Here is a 25,138-nt window from a genome sequence, read left to right on the forward strand (position 1 = left end):
GCCTTTAACATAGTAAAACGTCCCAAGGGTCTTCACAAGAGCGATTATCAATCAAAATTTGACACCGAGCCACATAAGGAGATATTAGGACAGGTGATCAAACGCTTGGTCAAAGAGGTAGGTTTTAAGGAGGATCTTAAAGGAGGAGAGAGAGGTAAAGAAGTTTAGGGAGGGAATTCCAGAGCTCAGGGCCCAGGCAGCTGAAGGCACGGCCGCCAATGGTGGAGCGATTAAAATCGGGGATGCGCAAGAGGCCAGAATTGGAGGATCGCAGAGATCTCGGAGGGTTGTGGGGCTGGAGGAGGTTACAGAGATAGGGAGGGGTGAGGCCATGAAGGGATTTGAAAACAAGGATGAGAATTTTAACATCAGGGCATTCCCGGACTGAGAGCCAATGTAGGTCAGCGAGCACAGGGGTGATGGGAGAACGGGACTTGGTGCGAGTTAGGATACGGGCAGTAGAGTTTTGGATGAGCTCAAGCTTATGGAGGGTGGAAGATGGGAGGCCGGTCAGGAGAGCATTGGAATAATCCAGTCTGGAGGTAACAAAGGCATGGATGAGGGTTTCAGCAGCAGATGAGCTGAGGCAGGGGCGGAGACGGGCGATGTTACGGAGGTGGAAGTAGGCGGTCTTGGTGATGGAGCGGATATGGGGTCAGAAACTCATCTCAGGGTCAAATAGGACGCCAAGGTTATGAACGGTCTGGTTCAGCCTCAGACAGTGGCCAGGAAGAGGGATGGGGTCGGTGGCGAGGGAACAGAGTTTGTGGCGGGGGCCAAAGACTATGGCTTCGGTTTTCCCCAATATTTAGTTGGAGGAAATTTTTGCTCATCCTGTACTGGGTGTTGGACAAGCAATGTGACAAATGAGAGACAGTGGAGGGGTCGAGTGAGGTGGTGGTGAGGTAGAGCTGGGTGTCGACAGCGTACACGTGGAATCTGACGTGTTTTCGGATGATGTCACCGAGGGGCAACATGTAGATGAGAAATAGGAGGGGCCTAGGGATAGATCCTTGGGAGACTCTAGAGATAACAGTGCGGGAGTGGGAAGAGAAGCCATTGCAGGTGATTCTCTGGTTACGACTGGATAGATAATAATGGAACCATGCGAGCGCAGTCCCTCCCAGCTGGACAATGGGGGAGAGGCATTGGAGGAGGATGGTGTGGTCAACCATGTCAAAGGCTGCAGACAGGTCGAGAAGGGTGAGGAGGGATAGTTTACCACGGTCACAATCACATAGGATGTCATTTGTGACTTTGATAAGGGCCGTTTCAGTACTGTGGCAGGGGCGGAAACCTGATTGGAAGGATTCAAACATGGAGTTCACTGTAATGAATTGCAGTGAATTATTGCATGCTGCCCTGCAAAAATTTGCAACAACAAATTGCATTTCTATAGCGCCTTTAACATAGTAAAACATCCCAATGCGCTTCACAGGAACGTAACCAGACAAAAATTGACACCGAGTCAAAGAAGGATACATTAGAACAGGTGACCAAAAGCTTAGTCAAAGAGATAGATTTTAAGCAGCTTTCTAAAGGAGGAGAGAGGTGCAGAGGCGAAGAGGTTTGAGGAGGGATTTCCAGAGCTTAATGACTAGACGGCTGAAGGCACGGCTGCCAATGGTGGGGCAAAGGAAGTGGGGGATGCACAAGAGGCCAGAATTGGAGGAACGCAGAGTTTTCAGAGGATTGTGGGGCTGGAGGAGGTTACAGAGATAGGGAGGAGCGAGGTCATGGAGGGATTTGAACACAAGGATAAAAATTTTAAAATCGAGGCATTGCCGGACCGGGAGCCAATGTAGGTCAGTGAGCACAGGGGTGATGGGAGAATGGGACTTACTGCGAGCTTAGGATACGGGCAACAGGGTTTTGGATGAGCTCAAGCTTACGGAGGGTGGAAGATGGGAGGCCAACCCCGAGAGCATTGGAATAGTCGTGTCAGGAGGTAACAAAAGCATGGATGAGGGTTTCAGCAGCAGATGGGCTGAGGGAGGGGGCAGAGACGGGCGATATTGCGGAGTTGGAAGTAGGCGGTCTTGATGATGGAGAGGATATGTGGTCGGAAGCTCAGCTCTCAGTTAAATAGGACACCAAGGCTGCGAATAGTCTGGTTCGGCCTCAGACAGTGGTCAGGGAGGGGGATGGAATTGGTGGCTAGGGAACAGAGTTTGTGGCGGGGGTGAAGACAATGGCTTTGGTCTTCACAATGTTTAATTGGAGGATATTTCTGCTCATCCAAGACTGGATGTCAGACAAGCAGTCTGACAACACAGAGGCAGTGGAGGGGTCGAGAGAGGAGATGGTGAGCTAGATATCGTAAGCGTACATGTGGAATCTGATGTGTCTTCGGATAATGTTGACAAGGTACAGCAATTCCAATTGTCTTCATTCTTTCTAATCTTATCTTGAAGAGACTGTTGTTTTTACAGGCACTGCGTTTTTGCCTGTTGTGCCCCATTGTTGTTAAAAGCAAGAGCGAGGGAGGGAAATCCTACTCCTGATTACTATCCCTGCTGGAAAGTGTATTTGTGCGGACATCAGGTGGCCAGAAACAGGCTCGTCTGTGATGCCCCCATTGGTGAATACCCCCCTGACACTCAGAAATTATTTTTATTATGATTTTAAAGATACATAATTCAGCTCTCCTTGCAGCTCAGAAGGTTAATCCAGTGAGTAGTTGAGGCATACAGATCAGGGAAATCCCAGACTGAATACCTGGTATGTTCTGAGTTAGCTGATCTCAGTCAGGACGGTGGAATGGGGGCTAGCTTCAGTGTCCCTAGGCTAGAGAGACAAAAATCAGCCAGGGTTCCAATTTCTGATCCCTTGCCAACACCTGCTGCTAGAAAGAGCATGTGTGTGTGTCTGTCTATGTTGGATCAGGACAGTATTGAGTTCGGCTGTGAAGCCTCCAATAGTTGAATAGTCGGTCAACACTCACTGTATAGCCTTACACACGAAGATTGGCCACTTGGCTGAATTACCAGAGGAGTCCTGGTGCCTATAGAACAATAGACCAGGAAGAAGTTAACAACGTCAAAAGGGGGGAAGGAGAGAAAAATGGCAAGGAAAATAAAGCATAATAATTGTTAGTAAACACACAGGCAATCTTATTTTTTCGTTTGGTAAGCGCATACCAAAAAGCACAGCTCATTTCTATCTTCACCACAGCCCTGGTTAGCTTAATGCTTTAATTGCTGCAAGTACTTGTCGGTGAATTTTATTTGCCCATATTACATATTTCAACATGTTTGCAGCCCCAGTGAGGTTGTCCATCTTATCAATGCCGTCTTCATTCAATGCGTTCAGTCTTTAAGCTAAAATACAGCGCAATATTTTGCCAATTATTTCTTCTTCCTCCCTGTGGTGAGCTCTGAGGTGTTGTCCTTTATCTAAGGGGTGCTATAGAAATGTAAACTGTTGTTAGTATTGCTGTTCAGCTCAGCTACTCATTGCCTTAACCAGATGAATGGAGCAAGCAGTTGGGAATTTCTGACAGGTACACTAGATTATAAAGGGGGTGACTTTACAAAATCCAGTTTGCAGTGAGAAGTGTTACCTGTCGGGAGGGTATGTCAGGAATTTGGGTGCTCACTCCCCATTAAAATGAAAAGTCTGTTTTTAAAAATAATTGAAACTTTTTTTTCCTTTTTGTGCTGTGACTTATGTTCTGGAGGTATTAATTATCCTCGAGCCATGATTCTGGCTCATCCTCCATCCCTATCAAACTCCCATTCAGTCTTGGGCTTAGCAAAAGTCTTCAATCCACACAGCCCAGGGTGGCTCAAAGAGTTTATCCAGTGAGTAGCTATGCCATACAGATCAGGAAGGTCCCCGGTTTATGTTGAGTTAGCTGATCTGAGTCAGTGCAGCAGTCAGGACAGGACAGCTGTGATATCCACACCTCTACAATAGAATACTGTGCTGAAACCCACTATCCAGGCTAACACAGAGCCACCTGGGCAAGGTACTAGAGGGAGATTAATGCTCGTGGATTCTTACCCCAACAAGGAGTGCATGCCTTTAGGAGAGGAGGGGAGAAAAAATTGCACACAGCTCATTTCACATTGTGAAACACAGCAGACGTGCTGATAAAATAAACTTCAGCTTGTTATGGATGCAGCAAGAATGAGATGACAATAGGACTGAGGTCAGTTCACTGGCTTAACATCTACCCCATACAAACACTGCATTTTAGCCCCAACTTCCTCCCCTCCTCTCCTGACTCGTGTTGTGGTACAGTGCTGCGGGTGTCGGTTGCACTCTTGTACCTTGTGCAAGTGGCCATTCTTCACGTGAGGATAGACAGTGAATATTGAGAGGCTACTCAACTGTGGAAACCATCACAGCTGAGCCTAAGGCTGTCTCCAGCCAACTTCTACACAAGTACTTTCCAGTAGGGGTCACCGTATAGCGATCAGAAGTAGGAACCCTGGCCGCCCACAGCCCAGGCTGAGACCAACTGGAGTACCCCACCAGCTGCCTGGATTAAGATCAGCTAACTTGGCATAGAGCAGATTCAAAACTGGGATCTTCTTGATCTGTATGGTTCAGTACCACAAAAGCTGCTGCCTATGTGGAGCACAGATTGGAATGAGAAATTTTTCACATATATCCTCTGCAGATTGCAACAGTGTTAGCTCACCGTTACCTCTTTGTTTGGTGTTGTAGGGGGAGCTGTCGAGTGAGGGCCAGAATCCGGTGACGGTTTTCGATTTCCTTACACAGACGAAGAAAGAATATCCCTCGGACTACTCTGCGATGCAGAAAACCCACCTTGGAGCGCACGGTGGAGCTGACTACTACCTGATGGACAGTTTCATACAGGCTGTTGCTGTAAGTGTCTGACGAGCTGTTGAAGTTCCTTTACCTTTCCTTTCTTTTATTGCATTCTACATCACTGCTCGGTCAAGGTTTGTATTTTTTAATGTAATGGTTTGTATCAAGTGTCAGCTTCACTCAGTTGGGAGCACTCTTGATTCTTGAGTGAGAACATTGTCGACTCAAGCCCCACTCCAGGATGTAATCACGCATTCTAGGCTGACAATCCAGCGCAGTACTGAGGGACTACTGCATTGTTGGAGATGCTGTCCTTCAGATGAGCTGTTAAGCTGCGCCCTGTTCTGGTGGTTGATGTGGCTGTTAAAGATCCCATGACACTATTTGAGGACGAGCAGGGAGTTGTCCTGGCCAACATTTCTTAACCAACACCACCAAAAACAGGTCATTTGCCACTGTTTGAGATCTTGCTGTGTGCAAAACAACTCCTGCATTTGCTTACACAACAACTTTGTCTATACTTCAAAGTAACTCATTATGTGCGAATTGCTTTGGGAAACACCTGGGAAGCATGATGAGCTGCCATGTAAATGCAGGTCCTTCTTTCCGCTCTCCTCTTTCAGCTTTCTACATTGCTGTCCTGAAGGTGCTGACTCCAACTGGGTCATGATTCCATGGGTGCCCTCCAGTAGCAACTCAAGCGGGCATTCTTTACACGAGACTACATAGTGAGTGTTGACAGGCTATTCAGCTGTGGGGGCATCACAACCAAACCCAATCCTGTCCACACACAGGCACTTCCAGCAGATAAGGATACTGGGTACTGATAAGGAGCAGGATCCTTGTGTGAAATCTCTGTATTCGGATAATTTGAAAAGAGTTTGAAAAATAACTTTGAGACAAAAAAAACCCACAGTACCTACAAAAATAATTCTCTGTAATTTTTTTAAGAATCACTGACCTTTCTGAAAATCCTTTAAATAAGCTAATCACAGGAAAGTTGCTTTTGGACAGTGACTTGGTGTTTGTCCATTTAATCTTTGTGATTCAGGCTGTAGTACCTCAGCACAGTTAGAGTTATAACCTCACATTCTGATTCATTTTGTTTCTATTTTCTCACAGTTTTCTCTTTTTCCATAATTCCCTTCCAGCTCCCAGGATGGCCTGGTCGCAAATGCCCTGATTTTGGTACTGAATCATACAGACCCAGCTATCTGATCTCAGTCAGGGTGGCAGTAGGGATGTAACAACTGCCTTCTACATCCCTGGGCTAGAGAGGAAAATCAGCACGGGTTTAGGGTGAGGAATCAAAGTGTGGCTGTGCTTGCACGAGTGTGCACCAGTACTGAGCTGAAGCTGCTACATAGTGTCCTGCTTGTTCCAGTTAAATTGGTGAGTGCTCACTACTTGCCAAATAATGTCCTGCTCGCTCCAGTTAAACTGGTGAGTGCTCACTAATTGCCACATAGTGTCCTGCTCGCTCCAGTTAAACTGGTGAGTGCTCACTAATTGGCTCATAGTGTCCTGCTCGCACCAGTTAAACTGGTGAGTGCTCACTAATTGCCACATAGTGTCCTGCTCGCTCCAGTTAAACTGGTGAGTGCTCACTAATTGCCACATAGTGTCCTGCTCGCTCCAGTTAAACTGGTGCGTGCTCACTAATTGCCACATAGTGTCCTGCTCGCTCCAGTTAAACTGGTGCGTGCTCACTAATTGCCACATAGTGTCCTGCTCGCTCCAGTTAAACTGGTGCGTGCTCACTAATTGCCACATAGTGTCCTGCTCGCTCCAGTTAAACTGGTGCGTGCTCACTAATTGCCACATAGTGTCCTGCTCGCTCCAGTTAAACTGGTGAGTGCTCACTAATTGCCACATAGTGTCCTGCTCGCTCCAGTTAAACTGGTGCGTGCTCACTAATTGCCACATAGTGTCCTGCTCGCTCCAGTTAAACTGGTGAGTGCTCACTAATTGCCACATAGTGTCCTGCTCGCTCCAGTTAAACTGGTGCGTGCTCACTAATTGCCACATAGTGTCCTGCTCGCTCCAGTTAAACTGGTGCGTGCTCACTAATTGCCACATAGTGTCCTGCTCGCTCCAGTTAAACTGGTGCGTGCTCACTAATTGCCACATAGTGTCCTGCTCGCTCCAGTTAAACTGGTGCGTGCTCACTAATTGCCACATAGTGTCCTGCTCGCTCCAGTTAAACTGGTGCGTGCTCACTAATTGCCACATAGTGTCCTGCTCGCTCCAGTTAAACTGGTGCGTGCTCACTAATTGCCACATAGTGTCCTGCTCGCTCCAGTTAAACTGGTGCGTGCTCACTAATTGCCACATAGTGTCCTGCTCGCTCCAGTTAAACTGGTGAGTGCTCACTAATTGCCACATAGTGTCCTGCTCGCTCCAGTTAAACTGGTGCGTGCTCACTAATTGCCACATAGTGTCCTGCTCGCTCCAGTTAAACTGGTGAATGCTCACTAATTGCCACATAGTGTCCTGCTCGCTCCAGTTAAACTGGTGAGTGCTCACTAATTGCCACATAGTGTCCTGCTCGCTCCAGTTAAACTGGTGCGTGCTCACTAATTGCCACATAGTGTCCTGCTCGCTCCAGTTAAACTGGTGAATGCTCACTAATTGCCACATAGTGTCCTGCTCGCTCCAGTTAAACTGGTGCGTGCTCACTAATTGCCACATAGTGTCCTGCTCGCTCCAGTTAAACTGGTGAGTGCTCACTAATTGCCACATAGTGTCCTGCTCGCTCCAGTTAAACTGGTGAGTGCTCACTAATTGCCACATAGTGTCCTGCTCGCTCCAGTTAAACTGGTGAGTGCTCACTAATTGCCACATAGTGTCAGGGACGCAGACCGTGCTTAGCTGTGATAATGCACTGCCACCTGGTGGCTCCTATTCTTCAGTGCAGGTGGTGATTCCATTCCTGCATCTCCTTCCATTCAAGGAGAATATGGGGGTTAAATTCAATAGTCCCCAAATCCGGGCACAGGGGTCACGGTGAGCAATGAACCCGCACCCGGTCGTTCTGATGCAGGCAGCAGGTGAGATTCGTGCTGCCTACTCATTTACCTGCTTCCAGCACAAGCAGCTAGGCCTAGCTGCATTGTTCTGTGACGTCTCACCAGTAGGGGAGACCCAATATCGAATGAGTGCCTCCCGCCTCTTAAAGGCAGCCTGCACCTCTTATATGCAAATTATGAGATACAGGTCCGCACGGAGTCTAAACGGATATCAGACATCGCACATGTAAAACACAGATGCAGGTCCCGCCCCTATGTTTACAAACTGATGAGTTATGATAAAACATTGAATAAAGGTTGCGAACTACTAAATCGCACATCCTCCAGTCTGCACACCAGACCTCACCAATCTGCCGATCTGAGTTGGTACCAGGCCTGCGAGAGAGCATGCACCAAGGTTCTCTGCTGATGCACTGGAGACCTTGGTGCAAGAGGTGGACAGAAGGAGGGGCATCCTATATCCGCAGGGGGGCAAGAGGCTCTCCAGACATATGTTCAAGTGGCAGTAGGGGACGATGTCAATGCCAGGCGCATAGCACCACAAAAATGGATGCAGTGCAGGAAGAAGTTCACTGCTTTGACACGAGGTCAAGGTGAGTGAGATCAACTGTCAAGTGGCGTCTCCTACCAACTGCACCACTAGCTGCATCCACTGCTCCACGCACTGTACCCCCATCACCCACCTACCAACAAACTCTTTCCATCAGTACTCAACTCTTCCAATCAGATGCTTCCTCTCACCCTCACACAATACCACTGTTGCAAGCCGCCCACCCACAACTCACAGGCCACACACACTGGCAACTATTCAACCATGACAAGCACATCACCCAAACATCCTGCAGGACACTCACCAACACACGTCCCGCTTTCTTGCAGGAAAAGGTGGCGCATAACAGGAGGCAGCAAGTGGCAGTGGCATTTAGCCCCTCGAGCCTGTTCCGCCATTCACTGAAATCATGGCCGATCTGTGACCTAACTCCATCTACCAGCCTTAGCCCCATATCCCTTAATACCCTTGGTTAATAAAAATCTATCAATCTTAGATTTAAAATTAACAATTGAGCTAGCATCAACTGCCGTTTGCAGAAGAGCATTTCAAACGTCTACCATCCTTTGTGTATAGAAGCTTTTCCTAACTTCACTCCTGCATGTCCTGGCTCTAAATGTTAGGCTATGTCCCATACTCCTAGTATTCAAGTGTAGGAGACCTCCAAAAACAGGCACAAAATGCATCTGCAGCCAGAAGCACTAATCCAGCAAATCCTGCATGGCCCCATTAAATAGTGCTGGTGGGGGGTCCTCCAGGCCACCTACAACATGTTCAGATGTTCGTGGTTAAGACAGTGTGTTGGCTGGAGCATTGAGTGCCAAAATGGTATCTATCTCTTTAAATCAGCGTTGAACACTGATCTAATGCATATTCTCCTTACTTTACATGGTACCGGCATTCGTTATCTGCGCTTGCACAAAAGCCTTTACCAAGATGGTGTCCGGCGTTAGAAGCATGCGTGTACATTCCGGACGCCATTTTGGGACCTTAGAAGGCCGTGTAGCGCCCAATTTATAGCCCTATGACTTTCCTTCCATTTCAATTTGACTTTGGAAGTCTGGAATTTTCTTATCTGGGCTGAACAGCTGGCATGTGAGATTCCCCTGACCTTAAAGGAAGACAGAGACATTCCATGCTCCCTACCCAGTGAAAACGGACACAACTTAGCTGCAACCCAATGGAAATTGAAGGCAGACTTCTTACACCCAACTATCCCGCTAACACTGCCAGGGACAATGGATGGATCCCTTCCAGCAAATTGCGAATGATCCCCTGCTGCTTCACAGCTCAGAATTCTCTCTCCAGACATACCCCAAGTCTGGAAGGACAGAATCTATAATTGGGTGTTTTTCAGTTCAAATGGACACAGTGCAAAACGTGACATGGCCAGAATTACACTCTGCTGAAATCCAGCGACAGCACTGGGGAAATGGACACGTGGTCAGCCACTTATGGCAGTCTTACAATGATAACATGCCATTGGCAGCAAGCGCAGAGAGCTCCTGCCGCTAACACCAGCCACCAATATAAATGACCCAACCTTCTCAACAAGCCCAATAGAGACTGTTGGCACATGGCAAAAGAAAAATGGATCGAGTGGCACTCATATAGAATATTAGAAAATTTACAGCACAGAAGGAGGCCATTCGGCCCATCGTGTCCGCATCGGCCGAAAATGAGCCATCCAGCCTAATCCCACTTTCCAGCACTTGGTCCGTAGCCCTGTAGGTTTCGGCACTTCAGGTGCACATCCAAGTACTTTTTAAATGAGTTGAGGGTTTCTGCCTCTACCACCCTTTCAGGCAGTGAGTTCCAGACCTCCATCACCCCCTGGGTGAAAAAATTTCTCCTCAGCTCCTCTCTAATCCTTCTACCAATTACTTTAAATCTATGCCTCCTAGTTATTGACCTCTCTTTCCTCATAGCTAAAATTCTCCAGTCCTGGCAACATCCTCGTAAATCTCCTCTGTACCCTCTCTAGTGTAGTCACATCCTTCCTGTAATGTAGAGACCAGAACTGTACGCAGTAGCTCATTGAATTTTTGCTTGAGTGCAGCTCTCCAACTGCCCTGTCGTCAACATAGAAATCTAGAGAAGGCCCCTCCCCCACAGACAAAGCTTAACTTGAATTATCTTGAGCATACCCAAGGTCAGTAACACTCCTTGTGGGACATGGACATGTGAACCACTTCTTAAAATGTATCCTTTTCTGCCAATTTTTTCCCTTTTTCTCTTGAAGGCACTGATTCTCTAAGCACTGGGCACTGACACCGTCCACCAGCTCACTCAAGTGGCCGTTTGTCATGTGTGAGCCCAGACAGTGGGTGTCGGCGGAGTATTTGTCTGTGGAGCTCAATTGTATCTTGATCCCATGTCCGAGCGCACACAGTTTCCAGGAGGGATCACTGGATAATGATTGTAATGCTGTCTCTTATTCACAGCACACTCAGCAGATGCTTCACTGCCTGTTGTGTTCTAATTTCTGAGTGGTGCTTAACAAAACACAGAACCTAAAACTCTGACAGGACTGGTTAAATCCAGTTATATAATTAACTAAATACTATTCAGTGAGTTTTGTCAGGTCACCAGGGAGGGCATTACTACAAAACCTGATCCTACCTTCACCCGCAATCACTGGATAGTGAGCAGAACCAGGAACCTTCAACTTTTTTCCTTTCCTTAGCCCAAGGCACTAATTCCAGTTACAGCATCCTTACCGCTACCTTGGCAGAAATCAACTAACTCAGCAAAACTGTGGATTCAAAACTGACACCGTCCTGACCTGTACATCTTAATATCACCGTCGATGGTCCACCAACCCATTGCGAGATCTTCACTCCTCCATTTTAAGGCAGCCGCATCCATGCACCCTCTAGCTGGGTTAGTAAAGCAACAGGCTCTGGACTCCCAAGTGCCTTTGGATGCTTAAGCTCTAACTGTATAGAAAAGTTTCTTGCTTGTTGCACAGTGCATTGTGGCAGTTTTACTGAGCACAGCATTGCTCCCCTGGAACCTTTCACTGTGTGACTTCCCTTTTCTTTCTCTTTCGTTCCACAGGAGAACAATCCATCACTGATCAGGACCGGCCCCGAGGAGACCCTGGCCAGCCACCTGCTAGTGTTTGATGCAGAACGCGCACGGAGAGAAAACCGCGTTGTCTGCTGTGACTAGATAGAATAATCGATATCTGGAGTCACCTCAACAAGCAGGAGATATTTGGGAGCAGTTTTTAGTAGTTAATGCAGAGCTCACAAGCCAGAAGAAGCTACTCAATTACAGTGGGTAGAAAACCATGTGGCTGTGCTGACCTGTATACCTGAAGCTCTGTATGGGAATAATAATGTGTAAAATCCACCCCATCGATCGGAAAGACATAGCCATGTAATTGAATCAATGACTAAAACGCACACATTAAAATCTACTGTAGAAATAATTTGCAGATAACTGAATGAAAATTTGTGGGCAGCTCACCTGCAATTTCCTGATACATGCAGCCGGCGGGTGAGACTCTCCTGCTGCGGCACAAACTCTCACAGTTGATCCGAAAATCAATACCAAGGGGCGCAAAATGGGCGGCAGTGGATTGACCGGCCCGCCCAGTGTACACGCCCCGCCCAGTGTACACGCCCCGCCCGGTGTACACGCCCCGCCCGGTATAAACACCCCGCCCGGTGTACGCACCCTGCCCGGTATAAACGCCCCACCCCGGTATACACACCCGCCCAGTATAAACACCCCACCCAGTGTACACACCCCGCCCAGTATAAACGACCCACCCAGTGTACACGCCCCGCCCGGTATAAACACCCCGCCCAGTATAAACGCCCCACCCAGTGTACATGCCCCGCCCGGTGTACGCCCCTGCCCGGTGTACACGCCCCACCCAGTGTACGCACCCTGCCCGGTATAAACACCTCCCGGTATAAACACCCCTGCCCGGTATAAACACCCCGCTCGGTATACACACCCCGCCCAGTATAAACGCCCCACCCAGTGTAAACACCCCGCCCGGTGTACGCCCCTGCCCGGTGTACACGCCCCGCCTGTTATAAACACCCCGCCCGGTATAAACGCCCCACCCAGTGTACGCACCCCGCCCGGTGTACGCCCCACCCCGGTATACACACCCCGCCCAGTATAAACGCCCCACCCAGTGTACATGCCCCGCCCGGTGTACGCCCCTGCCCGGTGTACACGCCCCACCCAGTGTACGCACCCTGCCCGGTATAAACACCTCCTGGTATAAACACCCCTGCCCGGTATAAACACCCCGCTCGGTATACACACCCCGCCCAGTATAAACGCCCCACCCAGTGTAAACACCCCGCCCGGTGTATGCACCCTGCCCGGTATAAACACCCCGCCCGGTGTACGCCCCTGCCCGGTGTACACGCCCCGCCTGTTATAAACACCCCGCCCGGTATAAACGCCCCACCCAGTGTACGCACCCCGCCCGGTGTACGCCCCACCCCGGTATACACACCCCGCCCAGTATAAACGCCCCACCCAGTGTACGCACCCCGCCCGGTGTACGCCCCTGCCCGGTGTACACGCCCCGCCCGGTATAAACACCCTGCCCGGTGTACGCACCCTGCCTGGTATAAACGCCCCACCCAGTATACACGCCCTGCCCGGTATAAACACCCTGCCCGATATAAACGCCCCACCCGGTTTTAACACCCCGCCCGGTGTACACGCCCCGCCCGGTTTTAACACCCCGCCCGGTGTACACGCCCCGCCCGGTGTACACACCCCGCCTGGCATACGCACCCCGCCCGATGTACACGTCCCACCCAGTGTAAACGCCCTGCCTGATTTTCCTTTCCATTGAAGTTAAATTTCTAAAGGTGTCGACCATGGCCATGGTTCAGTGGTTGCACCAAATTTATGTGCAGATAATTTTACTTTTTCTACAAGATGGGAAATTACTTGTATGACAAATCTGATTAATAACGAATATGAAGGATTAGAATTGTCCTGTGTTGATCGCAAATTAAAAGAAAATCTGCTGGAACTTTCAAGATTAAAAGTGTCCTTTATTTGCCAATTCACAAGGGCAGGCTGTGCCTTTGAATGGAATTGGTGAGGAGAAGGGAACGAGGAGGAGCTCCCCTGGGGTCCCTGTGGGCAGTATCCTGCCTGGAGTGATACTGAGTCACACAGACGAAGATGTTCCAGGTTCTGTTGCTGGTCTGCACTGAGTAACCTGATCTCAGTCCAGGCAGGAGTTGAGACAGTGCAACTAGCCTCAGTGTTCAGCAGGTGGAAATCAGCCAGTGTTCCTGCTCACGATCGCTATTCTGCCAGAAAGCGTGTGTGGAGGGCGGTTGGGGGGGCGGAGATGTTGGCTGAGGACATAAATTCGGACCAGGCTCAGCTGGCAATGCCCCATCCCACCACATAGCTGACACTCACTGTCGAGGCTCACACTTGAACGGGCTCTGGGGTGGGATAAAAAGCGGCTGGTGCTTGTGGAATTTTTTTTGTATATTAATTTTCTGGACGTGGGCATCGTTGGCAAAGCCGGCATTTATTGCCCATCCCTGGTTGCCCTTGAGAAGGTGTCATAGAAAGAATCATAGAAAATTTACGGCACAGAAGGAGGCCATTCAGCCCATCATGTCCGTGCCGGCCGAAAATGAGCCCCCCAGCCTAATCCCGCTTTCCAGCACTTGGTGCGTAGTCTTGTAGCACTTCAAGTGCATTTCCAAGTGCTGTTTAAATGAGTTGAGGGTTTCTGCCTCTACCACCCTGTCACGCAGTGAGTTCCAGACCCCCACCACCCTCTGGGTGAAATTTTTTTCCTCAGTTCAATTCTAATCCTTCTACCAATTACTTTAAATCTATGCCCCCTAGTTATTGACCTCTCTGCTAAGGGTAATAGGTCCTTCCTGTCCACTCTAGCTAGGCCCTTTATAATTTTATACACCTCAATTAAATCACCCCTCAGCCTCTTCTGTCCAAAGAAAACAACCCCAGCCTTTCCAATCTTTCCTCATGGCTAAAATTCACCGGCCCTGGCAACATCCTCGTAAATCTCCTCTGCACCCTCTCTAGTGCAATTACATCCTTCCTGTAACGTGGTGACCAGAACTGAACACAGTACTCAAGCTGTGGCCTAACTAGTGTTTTATACAGTTCCAGCATAACCTCCCTGCTCTTATATTCTATGCCTCGGCTAATAAAGGAAAGTATCCCGTATGCCTTTTTAACCACCTTATCTACCGATCCTGCTACCTTCAGGGATCTGTGGACATCCCTCTGTTCATCTACACCTCTCAGCATCCTCCCATTTACTGTGTACTCCCTTGCCTTGTTTGCCCTCCCCAAATGCATTACCTCACATTTCTCCGGTTTGAATTCCATTTGCCACTTTTCTGCCCACCTGACCAGTCCGTTGATATCTTCCTGCAGTCTACAGCTTTCCTCCTCACTATCAAACACACGGCCAATTTTTGTATCATCTGCAAATTTCTTAATCATGTCCCCTACATTTAAGTCTAAATCATTAATATATATCCCAAAAAGCGAGACCTAGTACTGAGCCCTGCGGAACCCCACTGGAAACAGCCTTCCAGTCTCAAAAACGCCCATCGACCGTTACCCTTTGCTAGGTGGTGGTGAGCCGCCTTCTTGAACCGCTGCAGTCCATGTGGTGAAGGTTCTCCCACAGTGCTGTTTGGTAGGGAGTTCCAGGTTTTTGACCCAACGACGATGAAGGAACAGTGATATTGGTCCAAGTCAAGATGGTGTGTGACTCGGAGGGAAACTTGGAGGTGGTGTTGTTCCCATGCACCTGTTGTCTGTCCTTCTAGGTGTGGAGGTCACAGGTTTGGGAGGTGCTGCCGAAGAAGCCTTGGCAAGTTGCTACAGAGTGAGACGCAGAACCCTAACTCTGTACACCAGCTACTGGAATACAAATGCTGCCAATTCTTCAATCTCTTCACGGATAGTAGACTGGACAAACACTCTCAGCTTCAAACCAACAAATGGTTTAATTTACATGAAGTAGATAAGCCAAAGCATACAGTTTTCAGAACGCTACACCCAAAAGATTCAGCACTCTGTCTCCTTATAGCGCCTTGGGATATTTTTACTACATTAATGGCGCTATATAAATGCAAGTTGTTGTTGTTGTAGAGTCACTACTTTAACCTCAGACTAGACGGACAACAACAACAATGTGCATTTATATAGCACCTTTAATGTAGAAAAATATCCCAAGGCACTTCACAGAGGTGTAATCAGACAAAAATGAACAGTGGCATGAAATTTTAAATACGCTCCGCATTACAGCAGGTGACGGTGAGTTACAGACTGACTCTCTTTCACTCTCCCTCTCAAAACTGGCTGAGTCTGTGCCCTGGTACCGGGCTGTCAATCACACAGAGTTCCTGCCAATCAGAGACCTGCCCCTTTTCCCATTAGCCTCAGAAACACCAAACAATCAAAGTCACTGCCCAGACAGAGGCAAACTCTTTGCATTGTGAGTCGAAAATATACCTTTCATGGTTTAATTACACAAGAACAGCAATTGATAAACATTGAATCAAAGTAATTGCTATTAATGACCTGAGGTGCTGGTCAGTGAATATGACCATTCCAGTTAACTGATGCCCGAGAGTTTCCTTTTGTTCTCAGCTTCAACAATCTGAATGCATAAGCAAATTCATGGCCAGTATGTCTCGGAGTGAACTGAGGTGTTCCTCCTTGAAGAATAAGATGAGTGACAATGATTAACTCCTTACATGCTATTTCTAGAATTACCAACAATTCTAATTTAAGAATGTGGCAGAGCAAAAAAATCCTCACCCAGCAGGGGGTTAACAAACTGAGGACAGGAGGGCAGAAAACTGGAGAGAAAAAAAATGGTGTAGATGTGTTAATTTCTCTAAACACAGAAAGTAAATGCCGTGAATACAATCTTCTTCAGCGTCCCGCTGTTGATGGCAGGTCCTCTGATGCTTTCAGCACTTTTGTTGAGAGCGGTCATGCTGTATGCCTTTCTTCAAAGCCTTTGCTTCTTTCTTAATCACCTAAAAAACAGTGACATGCAATAAATGAACTCACCGCCACGATGCATAGCAACCAGGGAGTGGGAGCAGCCACTAAACAAACAATTAGAGACAGCTGGGTCTCTGAAGGTGCAGTTATGATGCAGGTACCAGTTAGACCGAAGCACAGGTCAGCAGGTCTGAGTTATACGGCCGGCTGTGCATCACTCTTTGGCCAGGGAAAGTAGAATTCTGCATACTCTATAAACTTTAGCTCAGCCAAAACTCTGCTGCCTGTATCCTAACTCACACCAAGTCCCATTCTCCCATCACCCCCTGTGCTCGCTGACCTACATCGGCTCCCAGTCCGGGAACGCCTCGATTTTAAAATTCTCATCCTTGTTTTCAAATCCCTCCATGGCCTCGCCCCTCCCTATCTCTGAAACCTCCTCCAGCCCTACAACCCTCCGAGATCTCTGCGCTCCTCCAATTCTGGCCTCTTGCATATCCCTGATTTCCTTTGCCCCACCATTGGCGGCCGTGCCTTCAGCTGCCTGGGCCCTGAGCTCTGGAATTCCCTCCCTAAACCTCTCTACCTCTCCCTCCTCCTTTAAGACCCTCCTTAAAACCTACCTCTCACCTGTCCTAATATCTACTAATGCGGCTTGGTGTCAAATTTTGTTTGCTAATCATTCCTGTGAAGTGTCTTGGGACATTTTACCCCATTAAAGACGCCGCATGAATGCAGGTTGTTGTTGTTGTTGCCAGTATCTGAATGCTGGTTACATTTTAATGTGACTGGGCACCCTCTGGTGTCTCACCATTTTACATGTATGAGCCTAGACAGTGACTGTTGGTGGGATATTCAACCATAGTGGGCATCACAGCCAAACCCAATCTTGTCTTTCCCCCAACATCTACATTTAGGAACAGGAATAGGCTATTTGGCTGATCGAGACTGCCTTTTGTTATGCATGGTATCTCTATTGTTCAAGTCCAAACTGCCTGCCTTTTCTAAATAATCGCTTAATAGCCAAGTATCTATCTCCCTTTTAAATCACCTCACTTGATTTTACCATTTACCAGCAGAAATCAGGAGCAGGCTGAGTTTTTCTACTCCCCATGCCAGGGGCACTGAAGCTAATTATAGCTCCCCTACTGCTGCTCTTACTGATAATCAGCTAACTCAGCACGGACCAGGGATCAAAACAAGAACCTTCTTGGCCTGGTGTAACTCACACCATCTTTGAACAAAAGAACTCAGGACGTCCCAAAGTGCTTTACAGCCAATGAAATACTTTTTGAAGTGTAGTCACTGCTGTAATATAGGAAACGTGGCAGCCAATCGGCACACAGCAAGATCCCACAAACAGCAATTAAGTAAATGACCAGGTTATCTTTTTTTATCGATGTTGGTTGAGGGATAAATATTGGCCAAGACACCAGGGAGAACTCTGCTGCTCTTCTTTGAAATAGTGGTCGTGGGATCTTTTACATCCACCCGAGGGGGCAGACGGGGCCTCGGTTTAACGTCTCATCTGAAAGACGGCACCTCCGACAGTGCAGCACTCCCTCAGTACCACACTTTTGTGTCAGCCGAGATTATGTGCTCAAGTCTCTGGAGTGGGGCTTGAACCCATGAGATGACTCTGAGATGAGAGTGCCTCCCACTGAGCCGAGGCTGACAGCTATACCTTAACCAGCTATACCTTAACCAACTATACCATAACCAGCTATACCTTAACCAGCTGAGCCTCGGTGAAAGCTTTGGCTTAAATGCTTGTTGATATTTTGATTCTGAACTCGAGAGAAAATATTGCTCGGTAACTTTGGAGTTTCAAAATTCTATTGTTTTTGTATCTTTTCTCTAAACTAACTATTATACTCAGTTTAAACACCACGGTCACAGGTGACCGAAAGATAAAAATGGCTACAACAACACCTGGAATAACTGAACTTTCACAAGCTGGCCATCAATGATCAGAATTGAAGGAAGAAAGGCCGAGGTAGGGAAATCATTCGACGACACTGAGGTTGCTGATGAGATGGGGGAAGGTGCAGAGGTTTCTGAATTAAGCTCAGTGAACAGATGAAATACCTTAAGATGAAAATCAGAAAACACTTTTTATGGTGAACCTCTGGGCTCTGGCTGAGGGATGTGATGTAATGGCCTTTGTGGTTAGCTAGCTTGCTGCTCCTCACAGAGAAAGGTGGGCACTAGCACAAGGCACCAGATGACCATCCGTCCCCTGGGCAGTGGTACCCCCTGCAAGGAGGAGAAGGCACCTTCAGCAGGGCTGGAAGGGGGAAGATAAAGACTTTAAGAAGTGGCATCCTGAGTGTGAGTTGGGTCCAAACCATGTTTAACTGTAGGGGGAGGTGCAGGAGCTATTTTACCAGTGACATTTACACTAATCAGTTCACGGGAGGGTCACAGAGAATTGACACGCTGCTCTTACCCCTTTCATTATTCTTTGTCGTAGCTCAGACTGAGTCAGAGGCCTCTCCTCCTCGTCAGTCACCGGAGAGTCCAAGTCACTGTCATAATCATTTCTGGGAATGAAGAGTCAGTAACAAGAATTATTTCTATAACATTTTGCCCCAAATATCAGCATCACTCAATGAACACTCCAATCCATATTATCAGGGAATAAAACCAACTGTCGCCTCTCTGGAGTCTCCCTTGAACTCCCCGCCGCCCCCCAGTTTTCTCCTCCTCTCCTGTAAGCACTGACTCGCTGGGGTGTGGGTTCCACAGGTGTTCTTGCCCTTCAGTACCTCACACAAGTGGCCATTCATGTGTGGGCCTAGACAGCAGGTGTCAGCTGGGGTGGGGGGTCATCCCAGCCAAGCGCGATCCTGACCTCTTCAGACATTCACACACTCGCGCTTTCCAACGGGATGGTCACTGGTTAACGGAGGGAAGCAGGAACCCTGGCTGATCTTTCTCCCTCCCTCCCTCCCTCTCTCTCTAGCCTAGGGAATTGAGGTCAACTGTGAGGGTCCGGCCTCATTTACCCAACGACCCATTGGGAGAACGGTGAGGAGTGAAACTGGTCTTTGAGAGTAGCACAGAGCAGGCGACAGCGAATCAACAGCCAGTTTTACACACCGCCCAATTTTTTTTTCCCATTCGGGGGTGAGTGTAAAACGGGCTGCTGATTCGCTATCGCCCGAATTGCACTACTCTCAAAGACCAATTTCACTCCCAGTGTACTTTCTACAGACTCCTTTTACAAACCCATCCCCTAAAGGAGGGGGAATGAGAGGGCAGCCAGTGTCTGGACAGCCTCCTGTTCTGTGAATGTTGTGAAAAAGTGGTTTATAAAATAAGTTATGAATAAAGTCAGATCAGTTTGCGAGCTCCATGTTGTTACTGTGAGCTCATGGTTGGGCCAATCTCTGCCTCTCCCCCGAGAGACTGATGGAACTCTGAGAGGAGCTACAGACCCTGTGGTTGGGGGTTCGATGTAGATGGGCTGGATGGGATTATCCGGATTCTGGCCCATCAGCAATATGGCAGCTTCTCGTGGATCGTATGGCTTGTCATAATCCTGGGGAGAAGGGAATGGAGAACAGTAAATATTATCGTTACTCAGTCTCATAAACTGACTCACCAAGTTTGGACACACCTGGAACTGAATTTAATCAGCCTGTAAACCTGTATGTAAGTCAATCCAGGACTACTGGCAATATCAACTTGAAGTTTCTTTCACAATATTTGCAACTATAATATATATTGTATCCAGTAGTTTATTTACTAGTCATGTAAAGCATCACCAGATGTTTCCAATTTCCCCCTTTATCTCTTCTGAAGGCACCAGCTATTACTGGGGTTCACGGATTTCAGGGGTACCACCTACCCACCAGTACCACACCCAAGTGCCCATTCTTTATGTGTGAGCCAGACAGTGAGCATTGCCAGGCTATTCGGCCGTGTGGGGGTGTCAGTGCTGAGCCTGGTCTTTGTCCTCACTCGATGTCCACAAAAAAACATCTTCCAGAAAGTGTCCCAGACAAGCATCAGGTGCTGAAGTTCCCCTTTCGGGGCAATTCCACTTTACTAGCCAAGGCCAATTCTAGCAGTAGAGCAGATACCAGCCAACTGATCACAGACTGGGGATTAAACCCAATACCTCCTGCCCTGCCTCGCTCAGTATGGCACCACATGGTGCATTCACCCACGGAACCATTGGGCATGGAGGAAGTTGTCTAAGCACCAGGGTTCAACCCAGCCTTGGCAGAGAGGGTGGAGGTCCCTGCTGGGTGATCAGAGCGGGTTGGAGCACAGTCCCTTCGTCTCTAAAGAACTTGTATTTATATAGTACCTTTCACAACGTCCCAAAGCACTCTACAGTCAATGAAGTACTTCTGAAGTGCAGTCGCTATTGTAATGTGGGAAACACGGCAGCCAATTTGCGCACAGCAAGATCCCACAAACAGGAGTGAGGTAAATGATCTGTTTTTTATTGATGTTGGTTGAGGGATAAATATTAACCACAACACCGGGGAGAACTCCTCTGCTCTTCTTCGAAATAGTGCCATGGGATCTTTTACGTCCACCTGAGGGGGCAGACAGAGCCTCGGTTTAACGTCTCATCTGAAAGACGGCACCTCCGACAATGTAGCACTCCCTCAGTACTGCACTGGGAGAGTCAGCCTGGATTTTGTGCTCTCTGGAGTGGGACTTGAACCCACAACCTTCTGATTCAGAGGCGAGAGAGCCGCCCACTGAGCCACAGCTGGCAGCCTAATGTGGGATGGAATCCAGCTGTGACAAATGGGAAAGTCCCCTCGTTCTCTGATGGGATCCAAGTGAAATATTTGGACAGTGTGTCGCTCACTGGCTCCCAGTGGATGCTGCAAACCAGCCGAGTGTTCATTACAACAAAGGAGATATCTAACAGTGTAAACATCACTGTCTAGATCTCTGCACATCTCAAAACGAAACCTTGACAGTGGAGGCTGAGTGTGGGGGAAGTGATCCATTGATACCTTGGATGTGAGATAGGATTGGATAGACAGCAGCTCATTGGTGCGCTGCTCAATAAGGCCCAGGTACTGCATCACATTGCTATCTCGGATTCCAGACGACGATCCCAACATTTCATCCAAAATCGATCGATCGCAGTTCATTTTATTAAACAGCGATTCAGTTCCTGTAGATGGAATACATTTCAAATTAAAAGAGGTTTATGCGGGGTATTTTTATTTTAAAGGATTTTTCTCCCTTCCCCTCCCGTTGGTGCTGATTTTTGCCAGGGTCAAGCTCACGGAGACCCAAGGGACCACTCTTCACGAGTGAGTCGACAGTGAGTGTTTGCCCACGAGCAGAAGATCACAGCACAGCCCAAATCTGTCCGCCGGGTGTGGGGGGGTCACTGGACAGTAATCAGGAGCAGGAACCCTGACCAATTCTCACTTTCCTGACCCAGGGGAGCAGAGGCCGATTATCCCACCCCAGTTTTTTCTCATCACTGGCAAGGCTGGCTAGTTGCCAATCTGGCTAAGATCAGTAACTCAGCACAGTGTGGTCTGTGTGGTGAGTACCACAGCAGGCAGAGCATGTGCCAACCGAGCCTCTGCATGGTCCCTGATTTTCTGTCCGTTTGTGTGAATGGATGGAAAATCATAGCCAAAGTACCACGACTTTCCTATAGGTTGTCCGCTGCGTAAAAGGCCCCGCTGGTGGCACCAGGTTTGAGAAAATTCTACCTCACGGTCCAGACTCATGAAGAATAACCTGTGATTCGTGTCTGGTGGATGTGGGTGACCCCCCCCCTCATCGTATGGGTTGTGGGAGCCCATAAAACTCTTCCCCCTTTTAGAACTAACCCCCCTATCGGCCGGTATAAAGATGGTTACACCTATTCTCCGAGGGAGGAGTGTGAAGATACGAAATGATCAAATGATACGTGAGACAGGAACATAGGAATTGCTGGACGATAATAGTCCGCGGTCCATCTAGTTCACCTTCCACCATCTGGGTAGTCGCTGATACAACGATAATGGATTGTTGACTGATCACAGCGATCAATCTCCATCAATCAGTCTCCAACAGACCCAGACATGAGGTGAGGAAACTCCCAGTGGTCGAGAGCTTTGGGAATCAGGTCCAAAGTCACCTGTTCCTCCCGAGCCTGTTACACTCACCACGTCATGTCTCAAATTACTCATATACTGTCTCCTGAAATGTTACCTTCTGAAAGAAATCGATCAGATTTGCGTTTGAATGAATCGACACTAACTGCTCCCACTGTCTCCCCAGGGAGCCTGTCCCATTGGTTCACCACTCGCTCACTGAAATATTGTTTCCGCAGATTAGTTTTGAATTGATCCCCTTCAAGCTCAGGCCGTGTCCTCTGGATCTACTGTTCTGGACAAGGTGAAACAGCTGGTCATGGTCGACATTATCTAGTCGGAGAGCTAGCAGTGTCTGTGGACCCTGTAACTCAGCTGGAGTCAACACCTTCAGGAGAGGAGGTGAGAAAATGAGGAGAAAGAGAAGAACCTAACAGTAGGGAGTCATCTTCAATCAGTAACACCTTGAAACACAGGTCGCCACTGCCCTCTGGTGGTATTTTGTTGTACAATCAATTGTTATCACCATTTCCTATCTCCACACTCCTCCCTCGGAGAATAGGTGTAACCATCGTTATACCGGCCGATAGGGGGGTTAGTTCGAAAAAGGGGAAGAGTTATATGGGCTCCCACAACCCATACGATGAGGGGGGGGTCACCCACACCCACCAGACACGAGAATCCCACCGGATGTCAACCCGGAATTCAGAGCCGGGGCTCCGGTCCCCCCTCCCCGGGGCCGCCTGGAGTGGGTTTGAACCCGACAACTTCCGACTCAGAGGCGGGAATACTATCACTGAGACAGAGGCTCGCTCCCGTCAATTGTTGTTATTATAATTAATTAATAAATAAAATTTACTAAAAAGATATTAATTCAGAAATCAACACTTTTTAACTAAACAGAAGAACATAAGAAATTGGAGCAGGAGTAGGCCAATCGGCCCCTCGAGCCTGCTCCGCCATTCAATAAGATCATGGCTGATCTGATCCCAACCACAAATCTAAAGAACACAAGAAGTCGGAGCAGGACCCGGCCACACAGCCCCTGGGCCCTCTCCGCCACCCACAGGGCATTGACCGATCCGAACTCAGCTTCATGTCCAATTTCCTGCCCGCTCCCCATAACCCCTAATTCCCTTTACTTCTAGGAAACTGTCTATTTCTGTTTTAAATTTATCTAATGATGTAGCTTCCACAGCTTCCTGGGGCAGCAAATTCCACAGACCTACCACCCTCTGAGTGAAGAAGTTTCTCCTCATCTCAGTTTTGAAAGAGCAGCCCCTTATTCTAAGATTATGCCCCCTAGTTCTAGTTTCACCCATCTTTGGGAACATCCTTACTGCATCCACCCGATCAAGACCCTTCACAATCTTATATGTTTCAATAAGATCGCCTCTCATTCTTCTGAACTCCAATGAGTAGAGTCCCAATCTACTCAACCTCTCCTCATATGTCCGCCCCCTCATCCCCGGGATTAACCGAGTGAACCTTCTTTGTACTGCCTCGAGAGCAAGTATGTCTTTTCTTAAGTATGGAGACCAAAACTGTATGCAGTATTCCAGGTGCGGTCTCACCAATACCTTATATAACTGCAGCAATACCTCCCTGTTTTTATATTCTATCCCCCTAGCAATAAAAGCCAACATTCCGTTGGCTTTCTTGATCACCTGCTGCACCTGCATACCAACTTTTTGATTTTCTTGCACTAGGACCCCCAGATCCCTTTGTACTGCAGTACTTTCCAGCCTCTCGCCATTAAGAAAATAACTTGCTCTCTGATTTTTCCTGCCAAAGTGCATAACCTCACATTTTCCAATATTATATTGCATCTGCCAAATCTCCGCCCACTCACCCAGCCTGTCTATATCCCCTTGCAGGTTTTTTATGTCCTCCTCACTCTCTACTTTCCCTCCCATCTTTGTATCATCTGCAAATTTTGATATGTTGCACTCGGTCCCCTCCTCCAAATCGTTAATATAGATTGTAAAGAGTTGGGGACCCAGCACCGACCCCTGTGGAACACCACTGGTTACTGGTTGCCAGTCCGAAAATGAACCATTTATCCCAACTCTCTGCTTCCTGTTAGATAACCAATCCTCCACCCATGCCAGAATATTACCCCCAATTCCATGATTTTTTATCTTAAGTAATAATCTTTTATGTGGCACCTTGTCGAATGCCTTCTGGAAGTCTAAATACACTATGTCCACTGGTTCCCCTTTATCCACCCTATACGTTATATCCTCAAAGAACTCAAGCAAATTTGTCAGACATGACTTCCCCTTCATAAAGCCATGCTGGCTTTGTCCTATTAAATTATGCTTATCTAAATGTTCCGTTACTGTCTCCTTAATAATAGACTCCAAAATTTTACCCACCACAGATGTTAAGCTAACTGGCCTATAATTTCCAGCCTTCTGCCTACTACCCTTTTTAAATAACGGTGTTACATTAGCAGTTTTCCAATCTGCCGGGACCTCTCCTGAGTCCAGGGAATTTTGGAAAACTATCACCAAAGCATCCACAATCCCTACTGCCACTTCCCTCAAGACCCTAGGATGGAAGCCATCAGGTCCAGGGGATTTATCCGCCTTGAGTCCCATTATTTTACTGAGTACCATCTCCTGAGTGATTTTAATCGTATTTAGCTGCTCCCCCCGTAGAGTCCCCTGTTTGTCCAGTGTTGGGATATTCTTAGT

The 25,138-nt window shown here is 48.0% G+C and overlaps 2 protein-coding genes across 11 annotated transcripts in view; one reads left to right on the forward strand and one right to left on the reverse strand.

Annotated features, from left to right (window-relative positions):
- The window catches only part of zgc:154075 (uncharacterized protein LOC556929 homolog), a 179,494-nt gene extending 167,697 nt beyond the window's left edge, over positions 1-11,797 (forward strand). For all 8 annotated transcript variants that reach the window (XM_067970182.1, XM_067970180.1, XM_067970183.1 and 5 more), the window contains 2 exons: positions 4,675-4,839; positions 11,422-11,797. In XM_067970182.1, coding sequence (XP_067826283.1) covers positions 4,675-4,839; positions 11,422-11,535 — 279 coding nt within the window. In that variant the 3' untranslated portion in view covers positions 11,536-11,797. The remainder of the gene's footprint in view (positions 1-4,674; positions 4,840-11,421) is intronic.
- Positions 11,798-15,346: 3,549 nt separating this feature from the next.
- The window catches only part of odad1 (outer dynein arm docking complex subunit 1), a 30,939-nt gene continuing 21,147 nt past the window's right edge, over positions 15,347-25,138 (reverse strand). For all 3 annotated transcript variants that reach the window (XM_067970189.1, XM_067970190.1, XM_067970191.1), the window contains exons 12-15: positions 21,354-21,517; positions 19,809-19,912; positions 18,818-18,911; positions 15,347-16,400 (exon numbers count right to left, since the gene is read on the reverse strand). In XM_067970189.1, coding sequence (XP_067826290.1) covers positions 16,332-16,400; positions 18,818-18,911; positions 19,809-19,912; positions 21,354-21,517 — 431 coding nt within the window. In that variant the 3' untranslated portion in view covers positions 15,347-16,331. The remainder of the gene's footprint in view (positions 16,401-18,817; positions 18,912-19,808; positions 19,913-21,353; positions 21,518-25,138) is intronic.

This window comes from Heptranchias perlo, chromosome 32 (genome assembly GCF_035084215.1).
Source record: "Heptranchias perlo isolate sHepPer1 chromosome 32, sHepPer1.hap1, whole genome shotgun sequence".
Lineage (NCBI taxonomy): Eukaryota > Metazoa > Chordata > Chondrichthyes > Hexanchiformes > Hexanchidae > Heptranchias > Heptranchias perlo.